This window comes from Salvelinus fontinalis, unplaced genomic scaffold, assembly GCF_029448725.1.
Source record: "Salvelinus fontinalis isolate EN_2023a unplaced genomic scaffold, ASM2944872v1 scaffold_0065, whole genome shotgun sequence".
NCBI classification, from domain to species: Eukaryota; Metazoa; Chordata; class Actinopteri; order Salmoniformes; family Salmonidae; genus Salvelinus; species Salvelinus fontinalis.
Genome location: NW_026600274.1, coordinates 336,267 through 359,356, shown reverse-complemented (window position 1 = coordinate 359,356; position 23,090 = coordinate 336,267). Strand labels below are relative to the sequence as shown.

The 23,090-nt window shown below is 47.2% G+C and overlaps 2 protein-coding genes across 3 annotated transcripts in view; one reads left to right on the top strand and one right to left on the bottom strand.

The window, feature by feature from the left end:
* Positions 1 to 1,203: 1,203 nt before the first annotated feature.
* On the bottom strand, positions 1,204 to 7,272 carry LOC129842797 (zinc finger and SCAN domain-containing protein 2-like). 2 transcript variants are annotated; one of them, XR_008757682.1, is made up of 4 exons: positions 6,579 to 7,272; positions 5,718 to 6,376; positions 1,559 to 4,972; positions 1,204 to 1,492 (listed from the first exon to the last, which is right to left on the bottom strand). XR_008757682.1 is itself a non-coding variant. In XM_055911457.1 (3 exons), the coding sequence occupies exons 1-3, from the start codon at positions 6,982 to 6,984 to the stop codon at positions 4,661 to 4,663; spliced, it is 1,377 nt and encodes a 458-aa protein (XP_055767432.1). In that variant the 5' UTR covers positions 6,985 to 7,272; the 3' UTR covers positions 1,204 to 4,660. The 2 variants fall into 2 exon arrangements, 1 of the variants encoding a protein (XP_055767432.1); XM_055911457.1 differs by having other exon boundaries at positions 1,204 to 4,972.
* Positions 7,273 to 7,621: 349 nt separating this feature from the next.
* Positions 7,622 to 23,090, top strand: part of LOC129842796 (bifunctional apoptosis regulator-like) — a 33,721-nt gene continuing 18,252 nt past the window's right edge. The window contains exons 1-4 of the mRNA XM_055911456.1: positions 7,622 to 7,961; positions 12,389 to 12,718; positions 16,309 to 16,407; positions 21,579 to 21,678. Coding sequence (XP_055767431.1) covers positions 12,396 to 12,718; positions 16,309 to 16,407; positions 21,579 to 21,678 — 522 coding nt within the window. The 5' untranslated portion in view covers positions 7,622 to 7,961; positions 12,389 to 12,395. The remainder of the gene's footprint in view (positions 7,962 to 12,388; positions 12,719 to 16,308; positions 16,408 to 21,578; positions 21,679 to 23,090) is intronic.

Genomic DNA, 23,090 nt, shown 5'->3' with positions numbered 1-23,090 from the left:
TTTGGCTCCATTCCATTTCAATCCTTTCCAGCCATTACAACGAGCCCGTCCTCCTGTAGATCCTCCCACCAGCCTCCACTGCTCAATAGAGTGGTTTTGCTCACCCTCCAGTTCCATTGACAGATCTCCTTTTTGAAAGGCTTCAAAGCGGATATGAAGACGTGAATATGTGGTGAACTGTTATGCTACCAGACGTTAGCATGTGCTTTGAACTCAGCGACAAAATGAAGACAGAAATCAGATGTTATGCTACCAGACGTTAGCATGTGCTTTGAACTCAGCGACAAAATGAAGACAGAAATCAGATGTTGTGCTACCAGACGTTAGCATGTGCTTTGAACTCAGCGACAAAATAAAGACAGAAATCAGATGTTATGCTACCAGACGTTAGCATGTGCTTTGAGCTCAGCTACAAAATAAAGACAGAAATCAGATGTTATGCTACCAGACGTTAGCATGTGCTTTGAACTCAGCGACAAAATGAAGACAGAAATCAGATGTTATGCTACCAGACGTTAGCATGTGCTTTGAGCTCAGCTACAAAATAAAGACAGAAATCAGATGTTATGCTACCAGACGTTAGCATGTGCTTTGAACTCAGCTACAAAATAAAGACAGAAATCAGATGTTATGCTACCAGACGTTAGCATGTGCTTTGAACTCAGCGACAAAATGAAGACAGAAATCAGATGTTGTGCTACCAGACGTTAGCATGTGCTTTGAACTCAGCGACAAAATAAAGACAGAAATCAGATGTTATGCTACCAGACGTTAGCATGTGCTTTGAGCTCAGCTACAAAATAAAGACAGAAATCAGATGTTATGCTACCAGACGTTAGCATGTGCTTTGAACTCAGCTACAAAATAAAGACAGAAATCAGATGTTATGCTACCAGACGTTAGCATGTGCTTTGAACTCAGCGACAAAATAAAGACAGAAATCAGATGTTATGCTACCAGACGTTAGCATGTGCTTTGAGCTCAGCTACAAAATAAAGACAGAAATCAGATGTTATGCTACCAGACGTTAGCATGTGCTTTGAACTCAGCTACAAAATAAAGACAGAAATCAGATGTTATGCTACCAGACGTTAGCATGTGCTTTGAACTCAGCGACAAAATAAAGACAGAAATCAGATGTTATGCTACCAGACGTTAGCATGTGCTTTGAACTCAGCTACAAAATAAAGACAGAAATCAGACCGGAGTGCAACAACTGACCATGTCTATTTTCATCATCCATTCATTTCAGATCCAAACATTACTCCAAACACTTCATGTTATAGTGAGAACATTTTGCTGTCGGGGAAAGAAAAGATAGCCATCACCTGTTGCACAATCCATCCAAAGAACACGTTGAGAGAACAAAAACTAGGCTTACAAACTACATTTGTGTATGAATATAAACATCTAAAATATATAAATTACAAGTCACATACTCATGTGACATTTTGATGTAATTAAAACAGTCCTTCTGACACAACAGCATTACCTCATCCAAGAGAGAGCATTACCATCCGCTGTGTTAATTAAAACAGTCCTGACACATCAGCATTACCTCATCCAAGACAGAGCATTACCATCCGGTGTTTCTATAATTAGGGCCCTGTGTTTTGACCTGAATTTTTACTTTTATTTAAAGCTTTTAATCAAACTGTCCCCTTTTCTTTTTATGTCAGCTGGTCCAGCCCCATCTTTTTATGTCAGCTGGTCCAGCCCCATCTTTTAATGTCAGCTGGTCCAGCCCCATCTTTTATGTCAGCTGGTCCAGCCCCATCTTTTATGTCAGCTGGTCCAGCCCCATCTTTTTTATGTCAGCTGGTCCAGCCCCATCTTTTAATGTCAGCTGGTCCAGCCCCATCTTTTTTATGTCAGCTGGTCCAGCCCCATCTTTTATGTCAGCTGGTCCAGCCCCATCTTTTATGTCAGCTGGTCCAGCCCCATCTTTTATGTCAGCTGGTCCAGCCCCATCTTTTAATGTCAGCTGGTCCAGCCCCATCTTTTAATGTCAGCTGGTCCAACCCCATCTTTTTATGTCAGCTGGTCAGCCCCATCTTTTAATGTCAGCTGGTCCAGCCCCATCTTTTTATGTCAGCTGGTCCAGCCCCATCTTTTAATGTCAGCTGGTCCAGCCCCATCTTTTTATGTCAGCTGGTCCAGCCCCATCTTTTAATGTCAGCTGGTCCAGTCCCATCTTTTAATGTCAGCTGGTCCAGCCCCATCTTTTAATGTCAGCTGGTCCAGCCCCATCTTTTAATGTCAGCTGGTCCAGTCCCATCTTTTAATGTCAGCTGGTCCAGCCCCATCTTTTAATGTCAGCTGGTCCAGCCCCATCTTTTTATGTCAGCTGGTCCAGCCCCATCTTTTAATGTCAGCTGGTCCAGCCCCATCTTTTAATGTCAGCTGGTCCAGCCCCATCTTTTAATGTCAGCTGGTCCAGCCCCATCTTTTTATGTCAGCTGGTCAGCCCCATCTTTTAATGTCAGCTGGTCCAGCCCCATCTTTTTATGTCAGCTGGTCAGTCCCATCTTTTAATGTCAGCTGGTCCAGCCCCATCTTTTTATGTCAGCTGGTCCAGCCCCATCTTTTTATGTCAGCTGGTCCAGCCCCATCTTTTTATGTCAGCTGGTCCAGCCCCATCTTTTTATGTCAGCTGGTCCAGCCCCATCTTTTAATGTCAGCTGGTCCAGCCCCATCTTTTTATGTCAGCTGGTCCAGCCCCATCTTTTAATGTCAGCTGGTCCAGCCCCATCTTTTAATGTCAGCTGGTCCAGCCCCGTCTTTTTATGTCAGCTGGTCCAGCCCCATCTTTTAATGTCAGCTGGTCCAGCCCCATCTTTTTATGTCAGCTGGTCCAGCCCCATCTTTTAATGTCAGCTGGTCCAGCCCCATCTTTTTATGTCAGCTGGTCCAGCCCCGTTCTCCGGCACCACACTGAGACCATTGCTTTCATTTTCTGGATAAGAGCGTCTGCTAAATGACTTAAATGTAAATGTAAATTTTGAATCTAATTCTCATTTCTGGAAAGGCTTAAAATAAAAGTTAAAATCCAGGTGATGTGACTTGATTAACCTGGAGAGCTATCCTCCTATAACCCAACCCTGTTCCTGGAGAGCTACCCTCCTATAACCCAACCCTGTTCCTGAAGAGCTACCCTCCTATAACCCAACCCTGTTCCTGAAGAGCTACCCTCCTATAACCCAACCCTGTTCCTGGAGCGCCACCCTCCTGTAACCCAACTCTGTTCCTGGAGAGCTACCCTCCTATAACCCAACCCTGTTCCTGGAGAGCTACCCTCCTATAACCCAACCCTGTTCCTGGAGCGCTACCCTGCTATAAACCCAAATCTGTTCCTGGAGAGCTACCCTCCTATAACCCAACCCTGTTCCTGGAGAGCTACCCTCCTGTAACCCAACTCTGTTCCTGGAGAGCTACCCTCCTATAACCCAACCCTGTTCCTGGAGCGCCACCCTCCTGTAACCCAACTCTGTTCCTGGAGCGCTACCCTCCTATAACCCAACCCTATTCCTGGAGAGCTACCCTCCTATAACCCAACCCTGTTCCTGGAGCGCCACCCTCCTGTAACCCAACTCTGTTCCTGGAGAGCTACCCTCCTATAACCCAACCCTGTTCCTGGATTGCCACCCTCCTGTAACCCAACTCTGTTCCTGGAGAGCTACCCTCCTATAACCCAACCCTGTTCCTGGAGAGCTACCCTCCTATAACCCAACCCTGTTCCTGGAGCGCCACCCTCCTGTAACCCAACTCTGTTCCTGGAGAGCTACCCTCCTATAACCCAACCCTGTTCCTGGAGCGCCACCCTCCTATAACCCAACCCTGTTCCTGGAGAGCTACCCTCCTATAACCCAACCCTGTTCCTGGAGCGCCACCCTCCTGTAACCCAACTCTGTTCCTGGAGAGCTACCCTCCTATAACCCAACCCTGTTCCTGGAGAGCTACCCTCCTATAACCCAACCCTGTTCCTGGAGCGCCACCCTCCTGTAACCCAACTCTGTTCCTGGAGAGCTACCCTCCTATAACCCAACCCTGTTCCTGGAGAGCTACCCTCCTATAACCCAACCCTGTTCCTGGAGCGCCACCCTCCTGTAACCCAACTCTGTTCCTGGAGAGCTACCCTCCTATAACCCAACCCTGTTCCTGGAGAGCTACCCTCCTATAACCCAACCCTGTTCCTGGAGCGCCACCCTCCTGTAACCCAACCCTGTTCCTGGAGAGCTACCCTCCTGTAACCCAACTCTGTTCCTGGAGAGCTACCCTCCTATAACCCAACCCTGTTCCTGGAGAGCCACCCTCCTATAACCCAACCCTGTTCCTGGAGAGCTACCCTCCTGTAACCCAACCCTGTTCCTGGAGAGCTACCCTCCTGTAACCCAACCCTGTTCCTGGAGAGCTACCCTCCTATAACCCAACCCTGTTCCTGGAGCGCTACCCTCCTATAACCCAACCCTGTTCCTGGAGAGCTACCCTCCTGTAACCCAACTCTGTTCCTGGAGAGCTACCCTCCTATAACCCAACCCTGTTCCTGGAGAGCTACCCTCCTATAACCCAACCCTGTTCCTGGAGAGCTACCCTCCTGTCCCGTAGTTGTAAATAACCTGCTAGATTGAGGTTGGAGTGAAACCCTCCAGGATATCATACATTATTCTATATATACTTCTATGATTCCACCACCACTGCTGCTGTGTGTGGCCTGGTGTTTCTGTAGGCTCTTTTGCCAGGCAAAGCCTTTTCCACAGACAGGGCATGTGTATGGTTTCTCTCCAGTGTGGGTGCTCTGGTGGGCTTTGTGGCTGCGCAGGTCCGAGAACCTCTTCCCACAGTCGGCGCACTGGTGGGGCTTCTCTCCAGAGCGATTCTGCCGGTGAACCTTTAAACCCCATGACGTGCCGAATGACTTCTTACAGTGAGCACACTGATATGGTTTGTCTCCTGTGTGAGCCTTCTGATGCACCTGAAACAGAAACATAGAATTACATATTAGAACTTTATTTTACAGGATCTCTGTGTTTAGAAACGCATCGTTCGTCAAAATTGAAACAACAGGGCCACGTTCAGTAGCCAAAAAGTTGCTGAACTTTGCAGAATAGAAATGCCATGAATAGAGCCGGCGTGATTCCTTATGCTACATGTCAGAGAGGCATGTTTGTTCTAGATAGAAATAGTCTATCTGAACGTTTCATGTACAATAGGTTTTCTATTGTGCATGGTTATTTGGAGACACCATAGAAATGGAATGAGTGGAACGGGCTAGGAACCGCCAACCAGGGGCAATTTTACTGGCAAACTGAACCGCCATCCACCCATTAAGACATCACGGACTTGAACGGGGACGTCCGTTCTATTCATTCTATTTCAGTGGGAGAGACGGCTACTGAGCCAAGTCTGGCAACTGCATGTCAGCGTGATTGTTAGGTTAGATTACTTGTTAGATATTACTGCATGCTCGGAACTGGAAGCACAAGCATTTCGCTACACTCGTATTAACATCTGCTAACCATGTGTATGTGACAAATAAAATTTGATTTGATATTTGTAGAAACATTTGTGGTCAATACCCACATCCTTAACAAACGTAGGTGCTGGGCTAATAAAGTACGTGAGGAAGAAAAGAACAGAAAGGCCGGCCCACTGTATAGGCTTGTCAATACAGGTGGTAATGGGAACAGACGTAGTGTGAGAGATTCTATTTTACACACCTTAAGATAGGCCGCACTGGAGAAGCTCTTCCCACACTCAGAGCAGTAGTAGTAGTCCACTCCGGCCAGAACTCTCAGAGCTCTCTTCCGTCCCATCGCTGACATCACCACCCCACTACCCTCCTTCCTCCCCGTCCCGTCCCCGACGACGTCAGCCCCCTCCACGGCGTGCAGCCGTTGGTGTGTCCGGAGCAGTCGGACCTTGGTGAAGCCCTTCCCACACACGGAGCAGTAGTGAGGCTTCTCTCCGCTGTGGGTTCTCTGGTGTTCTTTGAGATGCTGGAGTCTCAGGAAGCTCCGGTCACACTGAGAGCAGTGGTGCGTCCTCTCTGCTGTGTGAACCAAGCGGTGCTTGTTGAGGTAGCGGGCGGTGTCGAAGGTCTTGCCGCAGTCGTGGCAGTAGTGAGACGGCTCACCGGTAGTGGTAGTGGTGGTGGTGTGGATTATTCTGGGCTGGTGGATTCTGCGGTGCGCGTTCAGTATCCCAGGGCTGACAAAGGTCACCCCACAGTCGGGGCAGTACAGAGGGGAGTGGTGGCGTTCCTGGGTCTGTTTTTGCTGTTTCTTTGGTCGAGTGTGTTTTTGTTTTGGTTGTTGTTGAGGTTCTTCTGATACGGAGGGACTCTTCCCACTGACAGGCCACTGGTTGCAGTTTCCGTCTGCGTCAAGGAAATAAAGAGTGCTGGGTTAAATCTGAAGAAACAGTACCATGCTAAGGTTCATACTAGCAAACACTCAATGTTGGCCTGCGTCCCAATTAGCACCTTATTCCCTTTATAGGGCACTACTTTTGACCAAGGCCTGTAGGGCTCTACAGGGAATAGGGTGCCATTTTGAGATGTACCCATTATCTGTACATACCAGAAAAAATAAAAACTCCTATAGCTTCTTCCTCTTCTTCTTCTTTGACTGCAAAACCACCCTCCTCCTCTTCTTCTTCTTCTTCTTCAACTACAAGAGCTTTGTCCTTCTCCTCCTCCTCTACTTTGACCATGAAAGCATGATCTTCTTCTTTAACTTGTACAGAGATATCCTCTTCCTCCTCCTCCTCTTTAACATGTACAGAGATATTCTCTTCCTCCTCCTCTTCTTTAACATGTAGAAAGCTATCCTCTTCCTCCTCCTCTTCTTGTTTGATGATGATGTTCAGGTCTGGAGTTTGCCAGCAGTCTACAAGTTCGAGCTTCACTAGTCTATAACTGTATTCAGGGTCCTTCGTGTTGGTATACGTGGGTGGTAGTAATCTATAAGTGTAGAGAGTATCCATGGTGACTATGGGTTTTGGTTCAACGTAGCACAATATACAGAGTTAGCTCACTGATAGCTCCTTTTTAGAGCCCTATGTAGCCAGTTTGCTCGGGGAAGAGGGCGATATCTCTAGAACACAGTTTGACAGCTTTGCTGACGTTAACCATTTGATTCTTTCAGCTTCCGCCTTACGTCACTCACGCTGGAATCGTAGACATGTACTATGATAATTACTACATACGTGGTGTGATAGACGACTTTCCATGAAAATAATAAACAGGAAACAGATTCTACGAAAGGACAAAACAATCGAACTTTGAACTGGAAGAGCATTAGCACATTTTTTTTTTTAGCTCATGATTTCGTCACCGCGCGGCTCGCGTGACCAGAGTGTGAGTTTTGCCGCGTTCATAACAACTGGAACCTCGCAAACTAGGTACTCGGAAAGCTCCAACATCAGTGTGTTCAAAACAACGGGGAACTCGGAAAATAAATGAGGCCCGAGGGGAAAAATGTATTTGAACAGTCATCCAACTCGAGAACTCGGTCCTCTTTCTAGAGCTCCGACTTTCCGACCTGAAGATCACTAACGACGATATATAAATTCGTATTTTTTCAGGTTGTTTTGAACGCATAATTTCCCTAGCGAGTCTGTGGGTGTATTCATTACGCGGATTCCGCTTCAAAAGGTCTCGTCTGTTGCAAAACGTTTAGCAACGGAAACCTTTCACTCCAAACGGAAAACATTTTGCAACGAAAATAAATAAATATAGGTCCCTCCCAATTGGTTCTGTTTGCTTCCGCGTAATGAATATACCCTGGGCAAGAAAGAAGTGAAATGAGAAGCTAGCTAGCTGTTTAGCTACCCGTCTGACTGCTCGGAAATGTCAACGTGTCTTATTAGCTAGCTAGCATAATCAAAACTTACTTTGGAAAAGCATCTATTCGGCAGTGATGTGATTTTCCAGCTTGGTTGCAACGGCCGTTATTCCTGAGGTAGGAAACTAAAGATGACAAATGCTGTTTTATACCTAACGGTAGCTAACGTTAGCCAAATTGGGGGGTTTGCCACTGACTAGCTAACTAGTTAGCAGCTAACGTTAGATACAGTGATTTGGTCAAGAATTAGGTAACTAAAATAATTATTGTTTTTATTGAATGGCTAGCAGTATATGAGAACCTACAAGAACCTCTCTTTCCTAGGAACAGGTTTCCCGTCAGTATAAGTTGATCTGCGGAGTTGACAATTACGCATTTGTTACAGTGTTCGTGTAATGTTATGTGCATTTGAGTTGCTTCCTGTTTACTAACTATCATTTAGTTAGCCAAACTGCATTTCTGTCAAAACGTCAGTTACTACTCAATTAAGGAAGTTATGAAAGTGGCTTCCTGTCGTAGTAGTAATAACTTTATTAGCTATAAAATACATCGCCAGAACTCAAAGACAGTTATTCTGTAATATTTTGACATTTTTCGTCCCAAATTGCAACCTATTTCCTAGTATAATGAGTGTACACATTTTGACCATGGCCCATAGGGCTATGGAGGAGTGCCTATGCTATGGGCCCTGGGCTCTGGTCAAAAGTAGTCGTTATGATATTTCTTGTTTTTTTTCCTGCTTTTGGATTGTGTGTATTGCTCGTTATTACTGCACTGTTGGCGCTAGAAAGGTTTGCATTTTGCTGCACCTGCGATAACATTGAACATCTGTGTAAAGGACCAATACACTTTGATTTGAGGTAATAAGGTGCCAATTGAGGTCTCACACAGTTCATAGTTTTCTCTCCCTCTATCTGTTTGTCTCTCTCCCTCTATCTGTTTGTCTCTCTCCCTCTATCTGTCTCTCTCTCTCTCTCTCTCCCTCTATCTGTTTGTCTCTCTCTCCCTCTATCTGTCTCTCTCTCTCTCCCTCTATCTGTTTGTCTCTCTCTCCCTCTATCTGTTTCTGTCTCTCTCCCTCTATCTGTTTCTCTCTCTCTCCCTCTATCTGTTTGTCTCTCTCTCTCCCGCTATCTGTTTGTCTCTCTCTCCCTCTATCTGTTTGTCTCTCTCCCTCTATCTGTCTCTCTCTCTCTCCCTCTATCTGTTTGTCTCTCTCTCCCTCTATCTGTTTGTCTCTCTCTCTCCCTCTATCTGTTTGTCTGTCTCTCCCTCTATCTGTTTCTCTCTCCCTCCCTCTATCTGTTTCTCTCTCTCATCCTCTATCTGTTTGTCTCTCTCTCCCTCTATCTGTTTGTCTCTTTCTGCCTTTCTCTCTCTCTCCCTCTATCTGTCTGTCTCTGCCTTTCTCTCTCTCTCCCTCTATCTGTTTGTCTCTCTCTCCTCTATCTGTTTGTCTCTCTCTCCTCTATCTGTTTGTCTCTCTCTCCCTCTATCTGTTTGTCTCTCTCTCCCTCTATCTGTTTGTCTCTCTGCCTTTCTCTTTCTGTCTCTCCCTTTCTCTTTCTGTTTGTCTCTCTCCCTTTCTGTCTCTCTCTCCCTCTATCTGTTTGTCTCTCTCTCCCTCTATCTGTTTCTCTCTCCCTCTTTCTGTTTGTCTCTCTCTCCCTCTATCTGTTTGTCTCTCTCCCTTTCTGTCTCTCTCCCTCTATCTGTTTGTCTCTCTCTCCCTCTATCTGTTTGTCTCTCTCCCTTTCTCTTTCTGTCTCCCTCTATCTGTTTGTCTCTCTCTCCCTCTATCTGTTTGTCTCTCTCTCCCTCTATCTGTTTGTCTCTCTCTCCCTTTCTCTTTCTGTCTCTCTCCCTTTCTCTTTCTGTCTCTCTCCCTTTCTCTTTCTGTCTCTCTCCCTTTCTCTTTCTGTCTCTCTCCCTTTCTCTTTCTGTCTCTCTCCCTCTATCTGTTTCTCTCTCCCGCTTTCTGTTTGTCTCTCTCTCCTTCTATCTGTTTGTCTCTCTCCCTTTCTGTCTCTCTCTCCCTCTATCTGTTTGTCTCTCTCTCCCTCTATCTGTTTGTCTCTCTCTCCCTCTATCTGTTTGTCTCTCTCTCCTCTATCTGTTTGTCTCTCTCTCCTCTATCTGTTTGTCTCTCTCTCCCTCTATCTGTTTGTCTCTCTCTCCCTCTATCTGTTTGTCTCTCTGCCTTTCTCTTTCTGTCTCTCCCTTTCTCTTTCTGTTTGTCTCTCTCCCTTTCTGTCTCTCTCTCCCTCTATCTGTTTGTCTCTCTCTCCCTCTATCTGTTTCTCTCTCCCTCTTTCTGTTTGTCTCTCTCTCCCTCTATCTGTTTGTCTCTCTCCCTTTCTGTCTCTCTCCCTCTATCTGTTTGTCTCTCTCTCCCTCTATCTGTTTGTCTCTCTCCCTTTCTCTTTCTGTCTCCCTCTATCTGTTTGTCTCTCTCTCCCTCTATCTGTTTGTCTCTCTCTCCCTCTATCTGTTTGTCTCTCTCTCCCTTTCTCTTTCTGTCTCTCTCCCTTTCTCTTTCTGTCTCTCTCCCTTTCTCTTTCTGTCTCTCTCCCTTTCTCTTTCTGTCTCTCTCCCTTTCTCTTTCTGTCTCTCTCCCTCTATCTGTTTCTCTCTCCCGCTTTCTGTTTGTCTCTCTCTCCTTCTATCTGTTTGTCTCTCTCCCTTTCTGTCTCTCTCTCCCTCTATCTGTTTGTCTCTCTCTCCCTCTATCTGTTTGTCTCTCTCTCCCTCTATCTGTTTGTCTCTCTCTCCCTCTATCTGTTTGTCTCTCTCCCTTTCTCTTTCTGTCTCTCCCTTTCTCTTTCTGTCTCTCTCTTTCTCTTTCTGTCTCTCTGCCTTTCTATTTGTCTCTCTGCCTTTCTATTTGTCTCTCTGCCTTTCTCTTTCTGTCTCTCCCTTTCTCTTTCTGTCTCTCTTTCTCTTTCTGTCTCTCTTTCTCTTTCTGTCTCTCTTTCTCTTTCTGTCTCTCTCTCTTTCTCTTTCTCTCTTTCTCTTTCTGTCTCTCTGCCTTTCTCTTTCTGTCTCTCTGCCTTTCTCTTTCTGTCTCTCTGCCTTTCTCTTTCTGTCTCTCTGCCTTTCTCTTTCTGTCTCTCTGCCTTTCTCTTTCTGTCTCTCTGCCTTTCTCTTTCTGTCTCTCTGCCTTTCTCTTTCTGTCTCTCTGCCTTTCTCTTTCTGTCTCTCTGCCTTTCTCTTTCTGTCTCTCTGCCTTTCTCTTTCTGTCTCTCTCTCTCCCTTTCTGTCTCTCTCTCTCCCTTTCTGTCTCTCTCTCTCCCTTTCTGTCTCTCTCTCTCCCTTTCTGTCTCTCTCTCTCCCTTTCTGTCTCTCTCTCTCCCTTTCTGTCTCTCTCTCTCCCTTTCTGTCTCTCTCTCTCCCTTTCTGTCTCTCTCTCTCCCTTTCTGTCTCTCTCTCTCCCTTTCTGTCTCTCTCTCTCCCTTTCTGTCTCTCTCTCTCCCTTTCTCTTTCTGTCTCTCTCTCTCCCTTTCTCTTTCTGTCTCTCTCTCTCCCTTTCTCTTTCTGTCTCTCTCTCTCCCTTTCTCTTTCTGTCTCTCTCTCTCCCTTTCTCTTTCTGTCTCTCTGCCTTTCTCTTTCTGTCTCTCTGCCTTTCTCTTTCTGCCTTTTTCTTTCTGTCTCTCTGCATTTCTCTTTCTGCCTTTTTCTTTCTGTCTCTCTGCATTTCTCTTTCTGTCTCTCTCTCTCCCTTTCTCTTTCTGTCTCTCTCTCTCCCTTTCTCTTTCTGTCTCTCTCTCTCCCTTTCTCTTTCTGTCTCTCTCTCTCCCTTTATCTTTCTGTCTCTCTCTCTCCCTTTCTCTTTCTGTCTCTCTGCCTTTCTCTTTCTGTCTTTCTCTCTCTGCCTTTCTCTTTCTGTCTGTCTCTCTGCCTTTCTCTTTCTGTCTCTCTCTCCCTTTCTGTCTCTCTCTGCCTTTCCCTTTCTGTCTCTCTGCCTTTCCCTTTATGTCTCTCTGCCTTACCCTTTCTGTCTCTCTGCCTTACCCTTTCTGTCTCTCTGCCTTTCTCTCTGTCTCTTTGTTTGTGTTTTTCTGTCTGTCTCTCTCTTGCGCTCTTTCTTTCTTTTTCTTCTCGCTCTCATTCAATTCAAGGGCTTTATTGGCATGGGAAACATATGTTAACATTGCCAAAGCAAATTAAGTAGATAATAAACAAAACAGTAAACATTACACTCACAGAAGTTCCAATATAATAAAGACATTTCAAATGTCATATTATGTAGATATACAGTGTTGTAACGATGTGCAAATAGTGAACGTTTTTTTTTACAACCTATATTCTCTTTCTCGCTCTTTGTCTCTCACTCTTTCTCTCTCGCGCTCACTCTCACACTTCTCTTTCTCTCTCGCACTCTTTCTCTCTCGCGCTCACTCTCACACTTCTCTTTCTCTCTCGCACTCTTTCTCTCTCGCGCTCACTCTCACACTTCTTTCTCTCACACTTCTCTTTCTCTCTTGCGCTCTCTCTCTCTCCTCTGTCCCCCTCTCACTTATGCTTTGGTTCTCTCTCTCTTCCAGACCCCAGATGATCCAGCAGATGGAGGGGGGGGCTGCTGCTGCCCCCGTCCCCAACCCTCTCTCCGATCTCTCCTCCCCCCTAACCCCTCCTGTGACCTCTGACCCCCCTCCCTCTCCGTACCCCCGGCCCTCTGCCGGCCCCTTCATCAGCGAGGACCAGTTTGGGTGCCACTGTTGCTACGACGTCCTGGTAAACCCGACAACGTTGAACTGTGGTCACAGCTTCTGCCGCCACTGCCTGGCTCTCTGGTGGGAGTCTAGTAGGAAGACTGAGTGCCCTGAGTGCAGGGAGAAGTGGGAGGGCTTCCCAAAAGTCAACATCCTGCTGAGGTAAGGTACTAGAGTACATGAACTTGACGTACTGGTTCTACTCTCTAGAGCTGGCCACTGCCAGAGACCTCACCATATTATCACCCTACTTAGGTGCCGATACCATATGTATTACAATGTGACAATCACAATACATATCGTATCGGCACCTAACTACGGTGAACGAGTTTAGATCAGTCATGGAAATAAAAGTGCTGAAAACAAATTGGCTCACTATTTAAAAAGATGGAGAGGCAGATATGAAGGAAAAATACTGTAGTTTTGGTGCAGGTACAGCCAACTAGTGCAGAAATAATACTGTAGTTTTGGTGCAGGTACAGCCAACTAGTGCAGAAATAATACTGTAGTTTTGGTGCAGGTACAGCCAACTAGTGCATAAATAATACTGTAGTTTAGGTGCAGGTACAGCCAACTAGTGCAGAAATAATACTGTAGTTTTGGTACAGCCAACTAGTGCAGAAATAATACTGTAGTTTAGGTGCAGGTACAGCCAACTAGTGCATAAATAATACTGTAGTTTAGGTGCAGGTACAGCCAACTAGTGCAGAAATAATACTGTAGTTTTGGTACAGCCAACTAGTGCAGAAATAATACTGTAGTTTTGGTGCAGGTACAGCCAACTAGTGCAGAAATAATACTGTAGTTTTGGTACAGCCAACTAGCGCAGAAATAATACTGTAGTTTTGGTGCAGGTACAGCCAACTAGTGCAGAAATAATACTGTAGTTTTGGTACAGCCAACTAGCGCAGAAATAATACTGTAGTTTAGGTGCAGGTACAGCCAACTAGTGCAGAAATAATACTGTAGTTTTGGTGCAGGTACAGCCAACTAGTGCAGAAATAATACTGTAGTTTTGGTGCAGGTACAGCCAACTAGTGCAGAAATAATACTGTAGTTTAGGTGCAGGTACAGCCAACTAGTGCAGAAATAATACTGTAGTTTAGGTGCAGGTACAGCCAACTAGTGCAGAAATAATACTGTAGTTTTGGTGCAGGTACAGCCAACTAGTGCATAAATAATACTGTAGTTTTGGTGCAGGTACAGCCAACTAGTGCATAAATAATACTGTAGTTTAGGTGCAGGTACAGCCAACTAGTGCAGAAATAATACTGTAGTTTTGGTGCAGGTACAGCCATCTAGTGCAGAAATAATACTGTAGTTTAGGTGCAGGTACAGCCAACTAGCGCAGAAATAATACTGTAGTTTAGGTACAGCCAACTAGTGCAGAAATAATACTGTAGTTTAGGTACAGCCAACTAGTGCAGAAATAATACTGTAGTTTAGGTGCAGGTACAGCCAACTAGTGCAGAAATAATACTGTAGTTTAGGTACAGCCAACTAGTGCAGAAATAATACTGTAGTTTTGGTACAGGTACAGCCAACTAGTGCAGAAATAATACTGTAGTTTTGGTGCAGGTACAGCCAACTAGTGCAGAAATAATACTGTAGTTTTGGTACAGGTACAGCCAACTAGTGCAGAAATAATACTGCGATACTGTCAAAACAATACGATATATGGTCAAAAATAATACCCTGATATGTAACTAGCAATTTGTCCCCCCTCCCTCCATCACTACTATCCTCTCTGTATGGTGAATGTATAGGTCGAGCTAAGATATCAGAGGTCAGGGCGGGAGGGCTTCGCCAAAGTCAACATCCTACTGCGGTAGGCAGGGCATACAATTAACAACACCCACCACCTGCCAAATGCGGGGAGGTTTAGGTAGTGGTAGGTTTAGGTAGTGGTAGGTTTAGGTAGTGGTAGGTTTAGGTAGTGGTAGGTTTAGGTAGTGGTAGGTTTAGGTAGTGGTAGGTTTAGGTAGTGGTAGGTTTAGGTAGTGGTAGGTTTAGGTAGTGGTAGGTTTAGGTAGTGGTAGGTTTAGGTAGTGGTAGGTTTAGGTAGTGGTAGGTTTAGGTTTAGGTAGTGGTAGGTTTAGGTAGTGGTAGGTTTAGGTAGTGGTAGGTACCTGTTTTCAAAGTGTTTCTGCTGTTTAGTTTCAGGGCTGTTAATTAGGAAGAAATAGGGTTCCTAGATCCCGCCACACACAGTAATACTGCCTGGCAGGGGAGCTGTGCAATGAGGGACGTGCTGATGGATTCATGTTTTCTCAGAGGCACAAAAGTTGGTCTAATTTCTCTCAAGTCTACAAAGTGAGACTTTGTCCTGGTGTTTCTTGGCTATTTACATTGTGCGGTTGTTTTTCAACGTCAGTTTGAGTGCTGCTTCAACTGATAGCCAATGAGACGCGCCAGTCAGATCCCAAATCTCACACACACAGACACACATGACAAGACTCGAGTGGCCCCGTTACCACGGTAACCTGCCGCCCTTAAAGGGGCAGCTGAACATTTTGTCACGGCTATTTTTTATTAAAAGAATGAGGTCACAAAATAAATGAAATTTATCAATATACCACATTACTGAACCTAGAGAACAGTAGATCTCCAGGAAGAGGGTTGGCCTGAAAACCTACAGGACAGTAGATCTCCAGGAAGAGGGTTGGCCTGAAAACCTACAGGACAGTAGATCTCCAGGAAGAGGGTTGGACTGAAAACCTACAGGACAGTAGATCTCCAGGAAGAGGGACTGAAACCTACAGGACAGTAGATCTCCAGGAAGAGGGTTGGACTGAAAACCTACAGGACAGTAGATCTCCAGGAAGAGGGTTGGCCTGAAAACCTACAGGACAGTAGATCTCCAGGAAGAGGGTTGGACTGAAAACCTACAGGACAGTAGATCTCCAGGAAGAGGGTTGGACTGAAAACCTACAGGACAGTCGATCTCCAGGAAGAGGGTTGGACTGAAAACCTACAGGACAGTAGATCTACAGGAAGAGGGTTGGACTGAAAACCTACAGGACAGTCGATCTCCAGGAAGAGGGTTGGACTGAAAACCTACAGGACAGTAGATCTCCAGGAAGAGGATTGGACTGAAAACCCACAGGACAGTAGATCTACAGGAAGAGGGTTGGACTGAAAACCTACAGGACAGTCGATCTCCAGGAAGAGGGTTGGGCTAAAAACCTACAGGATAGTAGATCTCCAGGAAGTGGGTTGGGCTGAAAACCTACAAGACGGTAGATCTCCAGGAAGTGGGTTGGGCCGACCTGGGCTACAGTCAGTGGTAGGCAGGGTATCAGCGCGTCACCCACCACTTTGCAATGTGACGCTTTTTACTTTATGTTTAACTTCAAATAATGAGGCATGTCTTACCTAGCTCCAAGGTAGCCTTGCCAAAATCCATCCATGTAAACACGGACAATTTATTTTATAGACTTCTTCATCCCATTAACCAGATTTTCTCTTCTTGTTCTATTTGTTTTCATATCAACTTTCTTTCTTACCTTTTACTCCTCCCTCTCTCATCCCCTCCTCTCTCCATCCTCTACCCTTCTCTCTCCCTCCTCTCTCCACCCTTCCCTTCTCGCTCTCTCTCCCTCCTCTACCCCTCTCCCTCCTCTACCACTCTCCCTCTACCCCTCTCCCTCCTCTACCCCTCTCCCTCCTCTACCCCTCTCCTTCCTCTACCCCTCCCTCTCCTTCTCCCTCCACCTCCTCCATCCTTTCTACCCGCCCCCTCCCTCTCTCAGAGATGCAGTAGAGCGGTTGTTCTCAGAGGTGGTGGGTAGGAGGAGAGCAGAGATCCAGAGGAACCCCAAGATCACCCAGAGCCTGCTGGCCTTTCAGAGGTACCGTACTAACACACTCAGAGCCTGCTGGCCTTTCAGAGGTACCGTACTAACACACTCAGAGCCTGCTGGCCTTTCAGAGGTACCGTACTAACACACTCAGAGCCTGCTGGCCTTTCAGATGTACCATACTAACACACTCAGAGCCTGCTGGCCTTTCAGAGGTACCGTACTAACACACTCGGAGCCAGCTGGCCTATTTGAGATTGTTCAAAGTAGCCACCCTTTGCCTTGTTGACAGCTTTGCACACTCTTGGCATTAAGAAGGAAAGAAATTCCACAAATTAACTTTTAACAAGGCAGACCTGTTAATTGAAATGCATTCCAGGTGACTACCTCATGAGGCTGGTTGAGAGAATGCCAAGAGTGTGCAGGGCTGTCTTCGGGGCAAGGGGTGGCTACTTTGAAGAATCTCAAATATAAAATTGCTTTTGATTTAACACTTTTTTGGTTACTACATGATTCCATGTGTTATTTCATAGTTTTGATGTCTTTACTATTATTCTACAATGTAGAAAATAGTAAAAATAAAGAAAAACCCTTGAATGAGTAGGTGTGTCCACACTTTTGACTGGTACTGTACATATACAGTGCCTTCGGAAAGTATTCAGACCCCTTGACTTTTTCCACATTTTGTTAGGTTACAGCCTTAATCTAAAATTGATCAAATTGTTTTTTTTCCTCATTAAATTATTAATAAAAAACTATCACATTTACGTACGTTTTCAGACCCTTTATTCAGTACTTTCTTGAAGCACCTTTGGCAGCGATTACAGCATCGAGTCTTAATGTGAATGACGCTACAAGCTTGGCACACCTGTATTTGGGGAGTTTCTCCCATTCTTCTCTGCAGATCCTCTCAAGCTCTGTCAGGTTAGATGGGGAGCATTTGCTGCTCCAGAGATGTTCGATCGGGTTCAAGTCTGGGCTCTGGCTGGGCCAGTCAAGGACATTCAGAGACTTGTCCCAAAGCCACTCCTGCGTTGTCTTGGCTTTGCGCTTAGGGTCGTCCTTTTGGAAGGTGAATCTTTGCCCCAGTCTGACAACCTGCTCCAGAGCGCTCAGGATTTCATCAAGGATCTCTCTGTACTTTGCTCCGTTCATCTTTGTCTCGATCCTGACTAGTCTCCCTGCCACTGAAAAACAGCATGATGCTGCCACCACCGTGCTTCACCATAGGGATGGTGCCAGGTTTTCTCCAGACATGACGTTTGGCATTTAGGCCAAGGAGTTCAATCTTGGTTTCATCAGACCAAAGAATCATGTTTCATCAGGTCTGAGAGTCTGTAGGTGCCTTTTGGGAAAACTCCAAGTGGGCTGTCATGTGCCTTTTACTGAAGAGTGGCTTCTGTCTGGCGACTCTACCATAAAGGCCTGATTGGTGGAGTGCTGCAGAGATGGTTGTCCTTCTGGAAGGTTCTCCCATCTCCACAGAGGAACTCTGGAGCTCTGTCAGAGTGACCATCAGGTTCTTGGTCACCTCCCTGACCAAGGCCCTTCTCCCGACTGCTCAGTTTGGCCGGGCAGCCAGCTCTAGGAAGAGTCTTGGTAGTTTCAAACGTCCTTCATTTAAGAATGATGGAGGCCACTGTGTTCTTAGGGACCTTCAATGCTACAGAAATGTTTAAGGTACCCTTCCCGAAATCTGTGCCTTGACGCAATCCTGTCTCGGAGCTCTACGGACAATTACTTTGACCTCATGGCTAGGTTTTTGCTCTGACATGCACTGTCAACTGTGGAACCTTATACAGACAGGTGTGTGCCTTTCCAAATCACGTCCAATCCATTGATTTTACCGCAGGTGGACTCCAATCAAGTTGTAGAAATATTTCAAGGATGATCAATGAAAACAGGATGCACCTGAGCTAAATTTTGAGTCGCATAACAAAGGGTCTGAATACTTATGTAAATAAGGGATTTCAAAAATACATTTGCAAACATTTCTAAACCTATTTTAGCTTTGTCATTATGGGGTATTGTGTGTAGATTGATAAGGAAAATATTTTATTTAATCCTTTTTAGAATAAGGCTGTGACATAATGTGGAAAAGGGGGAAGGGGTCTGAATACTTTCTGAATGCACTGTATCTGCAGAAGTATGTCGACACCCCTTCAAATTAGTGGATTCGGCTATTTCAGCCACACCCGTTGCTGACGGGTGTATAAAATTGAGCGTAGAGCTTTGCAATCTCCATAGGAAAAACATTGTAAGTAGAATGGCCTTAATGAAGAGCTCTGACTGTCAACGTGGCACCGTCGTGCCACCTTTTCAGATGTGAAGCGGTCGGCCTCACAAGCTCACAGAACGGGACCGCCGAGAGCTGAAGCACATAAAAATCCTCCTCGGTTGCAACACTCACTACAGAGTTACAAAATGCCTCTGGAAGCAACGTCAACACAAGAGCTTCACGATATGGGTTTCCATGGAGCCGCACACAAGCCTAAGATCACCATGCGCAACGCCAAGCGTCGGCTGGAGTGGTATAAAGCTCGCCGCCATTGGAGCAGTGGAAACGCGTTCTCTGGAGTGATGAATCACGCTTCACCATCTGGCAGTCCCACAGATGAATCAGTGTTTGGCGGATGCCAGGTTAACACTACATACACCAAAGCATAGTGCCAGCTGTAAAGTTTGTTGGAGGAATAATGGTCTGTTTTTCATGGTTCGGGCTCCTTAGTTCCAGCGAAGCGAAATCTCAACGCTACAGCATACAATGACATTCTAGACGATTCTGTGCTTCCAACAGTTTGTGGAAGGCCCTTTCCTGTTTCAGCATGACAGTGCCCCCATGCACAAAGCGAGGTCCAAACAGATATGGTTTGGCGAGATCAGTGTGGAAGAACTTGACTCAACACAATCCTAGATCAGCAGTCCTACTCTGAGACGCTTGATAGCATGGAACCCCAGCTGTATGAACATGTTGCTCATACCTAGGGCCCCTCTGTTACCGGTCTTCCTGTAACCAGTCTGTTACCGGTCCTCCTGTAACCAGTCTGTTACCGGTCCTCCTGTAACCAGTCTGTTACCGGTCTTCCTGTAACCAGTCTGTTACCGGTCTTCCTGTAACCAGTCTGTTACCGGTCCTCCTGTAACCAGTCTGTTACCGGTCTTCCTGTAACCAGTCTGTTACCGGTCCTCCTGTAACCAGTCTGTTACCGGTCTTCCTGTAACCAGTCTGTTACCGGTCTTCCTGTAACCAGTCTGTTACCGGTCTTCCTGTAACCAGTCTGTTACCGGTCCTCCTGTAACCAGTCTGTTACCGGTCTTCCTGTAACCTGTCTGTTACATGTCTTCCTGTAACCAGTCTGTTACCGGTCTTCCTGTAACCAGTCTGTTACCGGTCCTCCTGTAACCAGTCTGTTACCGGTCTTCCTGTAACCAGTCTGTTACCGGTCTTCCTGTAACCTGTCTGTTACATGTCTTCCTGTAACCAGTCTGTTACCGGTCTTCCTGTAACCAGTCTGTTACCGGTCCTCCTGTAACCAGTCTGTTACCGGTCTTCCTGTAACCAGTCTGTTACCGGTCTTCCTGTAACCAGTCTGTTACCGGTCCTCCTGTAACCAGTCTGTTACCGGTCTTCCTGTAACCAGTCTGTTACCGGTCCTCCTGTAACCAGTCTGTAACCGGTCTTCCTGTCACCAGTCTGTTACCGGTCTTCCTGTAACCAGTCTGTTACCGGTCTTCCTGTAACCAGTCTGTTACCGGTCTTCCTGTAACCAGTCTGTTACCGGTCTTCCTGTAACCTGTCTGTTACCGGTCTTCCTGTAACCTGTCTGTAGCTTGTCTAACCTGTCTGTCTGTGTGTAGCCTGTCTAACCTGTCTGTTATCGGTCTTCCTGTAACCAGTCTGTTACATGTCTGTAGCCTGTCTAACCTGTCTGTCTGTGTGTAGCCTGTCTAACCTGTATGTCTGTCTGTAACCGGTCTATCTGTAACCTGTCTGTTACATGTCTTCCTGTAACCTGTCTGTCTTCCTGTAACCAGTCTGTTACATGTCTTCATGTAACCAGTCTGTTACATGTCTTCCTGTAACCTGTCTGTCTTCATGTAACCAGCCTGTTACATGTCTTCCTGTAACCTGTCTGACTTCATGTAACCAGTCTGTTACATGTCTTCCTGTAACCTGTCTGTCTTCATGTAACCAGTCTGTAACCTGTCTTCCTGTAACTGGTCGTCCTGTAACCTGTCTGTTACCGGCCTGTAACATGTCTGTAGCCTGTCTAACCTGTCTGTCTGTCTGTAACCTGTCTAACCTGTCTGTCTGTCTGTCTGTAACCTGTCTGTAACCTGTCTGTAACCTGTCTTCCTGTAACCTGTCTGTTACATGTCTGTCTGTAACCCGTCTTCCTGTAACCTGTCTGTTACATGTCTGTCTGTCTGTAACCTGTCTGTTACCGGTCTTCCTGTAACCTGTCTGTTACCGGTCTTCCTGTAACCTGTCTGTAGCCTGTCTGTAGCCTGTCTAACCTGTCTGTCTGTCTGTAACCTGTCTGTTACCGGTCTTCCTGTAACCTGTCTGTAGCCTGTCTAACCTGTCTGTCTGTAACCGGTCTATCTGTAACCTGTCTGTAACCAGTCTTCCTGTAACCTGTCTGTAGCCTGTCTGTAGCCTGTCTAACCTGTCTGTCTGTCTGTAACCTGTCTGTTACCGGTCTTCCTGTAACCTGTATGTAACCGGTCTTCCTGTAGCCTGTCTGTAGCCTGTCTAACCTGTCTGTCTGTAACCGGTCTATCTGTAACCTGTCTGTAACCAGTCTTCCTGTAACCTGTCTGTAGCCTGTCTAACCTGTCTGTCTGTAACCTGTCTGTTACATGTCTGTAGCCTGTCTAACCTGTCTGTCTGTCTGTAACCTGTCTGTAGCCTGTCTAACCTGTCTGTCTGTCTGTAACCGGTCTATCTGTAACCTGTCTGTTACATGTCTTCCTGTAACCTGTCTGTAACCGGTCTGTCTGTAACCTGTCTGTAGCTTGTCTAACCTGTCTGTCTGTCTGTAACATGTCTGTAGCCTGTCTAACCTGTCTGTCTGTCTGTAACCTGTCTGTAGCCTGTCTAACCTGTCTGTCTGTAACCTGTCTGTCTGTCTGTAACCTGTCTGTCTGTCTGTAACCTGTCTGTCTGTGTGTAACCTGTCTGTCTGTGTGTAACCTGTCTGTGTGTAACTTGTCTGTAGGTATGGTGATCAGGCAGCCAGAGGAATCCCCAAGACCAGTCCTGGTAGAGGAGCAGGAGGGTTCTTCTCTGGAGTCCTCACTGCACTCACCTGTGTCGCGGTAAGAGAGAGAGACTGGGTTTAACTAGGAAAAGAGCCTTGTGGTTAGAAGCCTTTTTTCCCAGCGTGACCTGGGTAGAGATCAACAGGAAGGAGTCAGCGAGGGGGTCCTGGGGAGAGGTCAACGTGAAGGAGTCAGCGAGGGGGGACCTGGGGAGAGGTCAACAGGAAGGAGTCAGCGAGGGGGACCTGGGGAGAGATCAACAGGAAGGAGTCAGTGAGGGGGTCCTGGGGAGAGATCAACAGGAAGGAGTCAGTGAGGGGGTCCTGGGGAGAGGTCAACGGGAAGGAGTCAGTGAGGGGGACCTGGGGAGAGGTCAACGAGGGGGACCTGGGGAGAGGTCAACAGGAAGGAGTCAGCGAGGGGGGACCAGGGGAGAGGTCAACGGGAAGGAGACAGTGAGGGGGACCTGGGTAGAGATCAACAGGAAGGAGTCAGTGAGGGGGTCCTGGGGAGAGGTCAACGGGAAGGAGTCAGTGAGGGGGACCTGGGGAGAGGTCAACGAGGGGGACCTGGGGAGAGGTCAACAGGAAGGAGTCAGCGAGGGGGGACCAGGGGAGAGGTCAACGGGAAGGAGACAGTGAGGGGGACCTGGGTAGAGGTCAACGGGAAGGAGTCAGTGAGGGGGACCTGGGGAGAGGTCAACGGGAAGGAGTCAGTGAGGGACCTGGGGAGAGGTCAACGGGAAGGAGTCAGTGAGGGGGACCTGGGGAGAGGTCAACGGGAAGGAGTCATCGAGGGGAACCTGGGGAGAGGTCAACAGGAAGGAGTCAGTGAGGGGGACCTGGGGAGAGGTCAACGTGAAGGAGTCAGAGAGGGGGACCTGGGTAGAGGTCAGCGAGGGGGACCTGGGGAGAGGTCAACGGGAAGGAGTCAGCGAGGGGGACCTGGGGAGAGGTCAACGGGAAGGAGTCAGCGAGGGGGACCTGGGGAGAGGTCAGCGAGGGGGACCTGGGGAGAGGTCAACGGGAAGGAGTCAGTGAGGGGGACCTGGGGAGAGGTCAACGAGGGGGACCTGGGGAGAGGTCAACGAGGGGGACCTGGGGAGAGGTCAACAGGAAGGAGTCAGCGAGGGGGGACCTGGGGAGAGGTCAACGAGGGGGACCTGGGGAGAGGTCAACAGGAAGGAGTCAGCGAGGGGGGACCTGGGGAGAGGTCAACGAGGGGGACCTGGGGAGAGGTCAACAGGAAGGAGTCAGTGAGGGGGGACCTGGGGAGAGGTCAACGAGGGGGACCTGGGGAGAGGTCAACGAGGGGGACCTGGGGAGAGATCAACGTGAAGGAGTCAGTGAGGGGGACCTGGGGAGAGGTCAACGAGGGGGACCTGTGGAGAGATCAACAGGAAGGAGTCAGCGAGGGGGGACCTGGGGAGAGGTCAACAGGAAGGAGTCAGCGAGGGGGGACCTGGGGAG

Bases quoted from the DNA above. Each gene is read 5' to 3' on its own strand.
- LOC129842797 (XM_055911457.1), bottom strand. From the start codon at position 6,984: ATGGATACTCTCTACACTTATAGATTACTACCACCCACGTATACCAAC. The intron at 6,377-6,578 runs GTATGTACAGAT...TCCTTGACGCAG, and splicing joins AGGAGTTTTTATTTTTTCTG to ACGGAAACTGCAACCAGTGG. The intron at 4,973-5,717 runs GTGTGTAAAATA...TTTCTGTTTCAG, and splicing joins CCAGTGCGGCCTATCTTAAG to GTGCATCAGAAGGCTCACAC.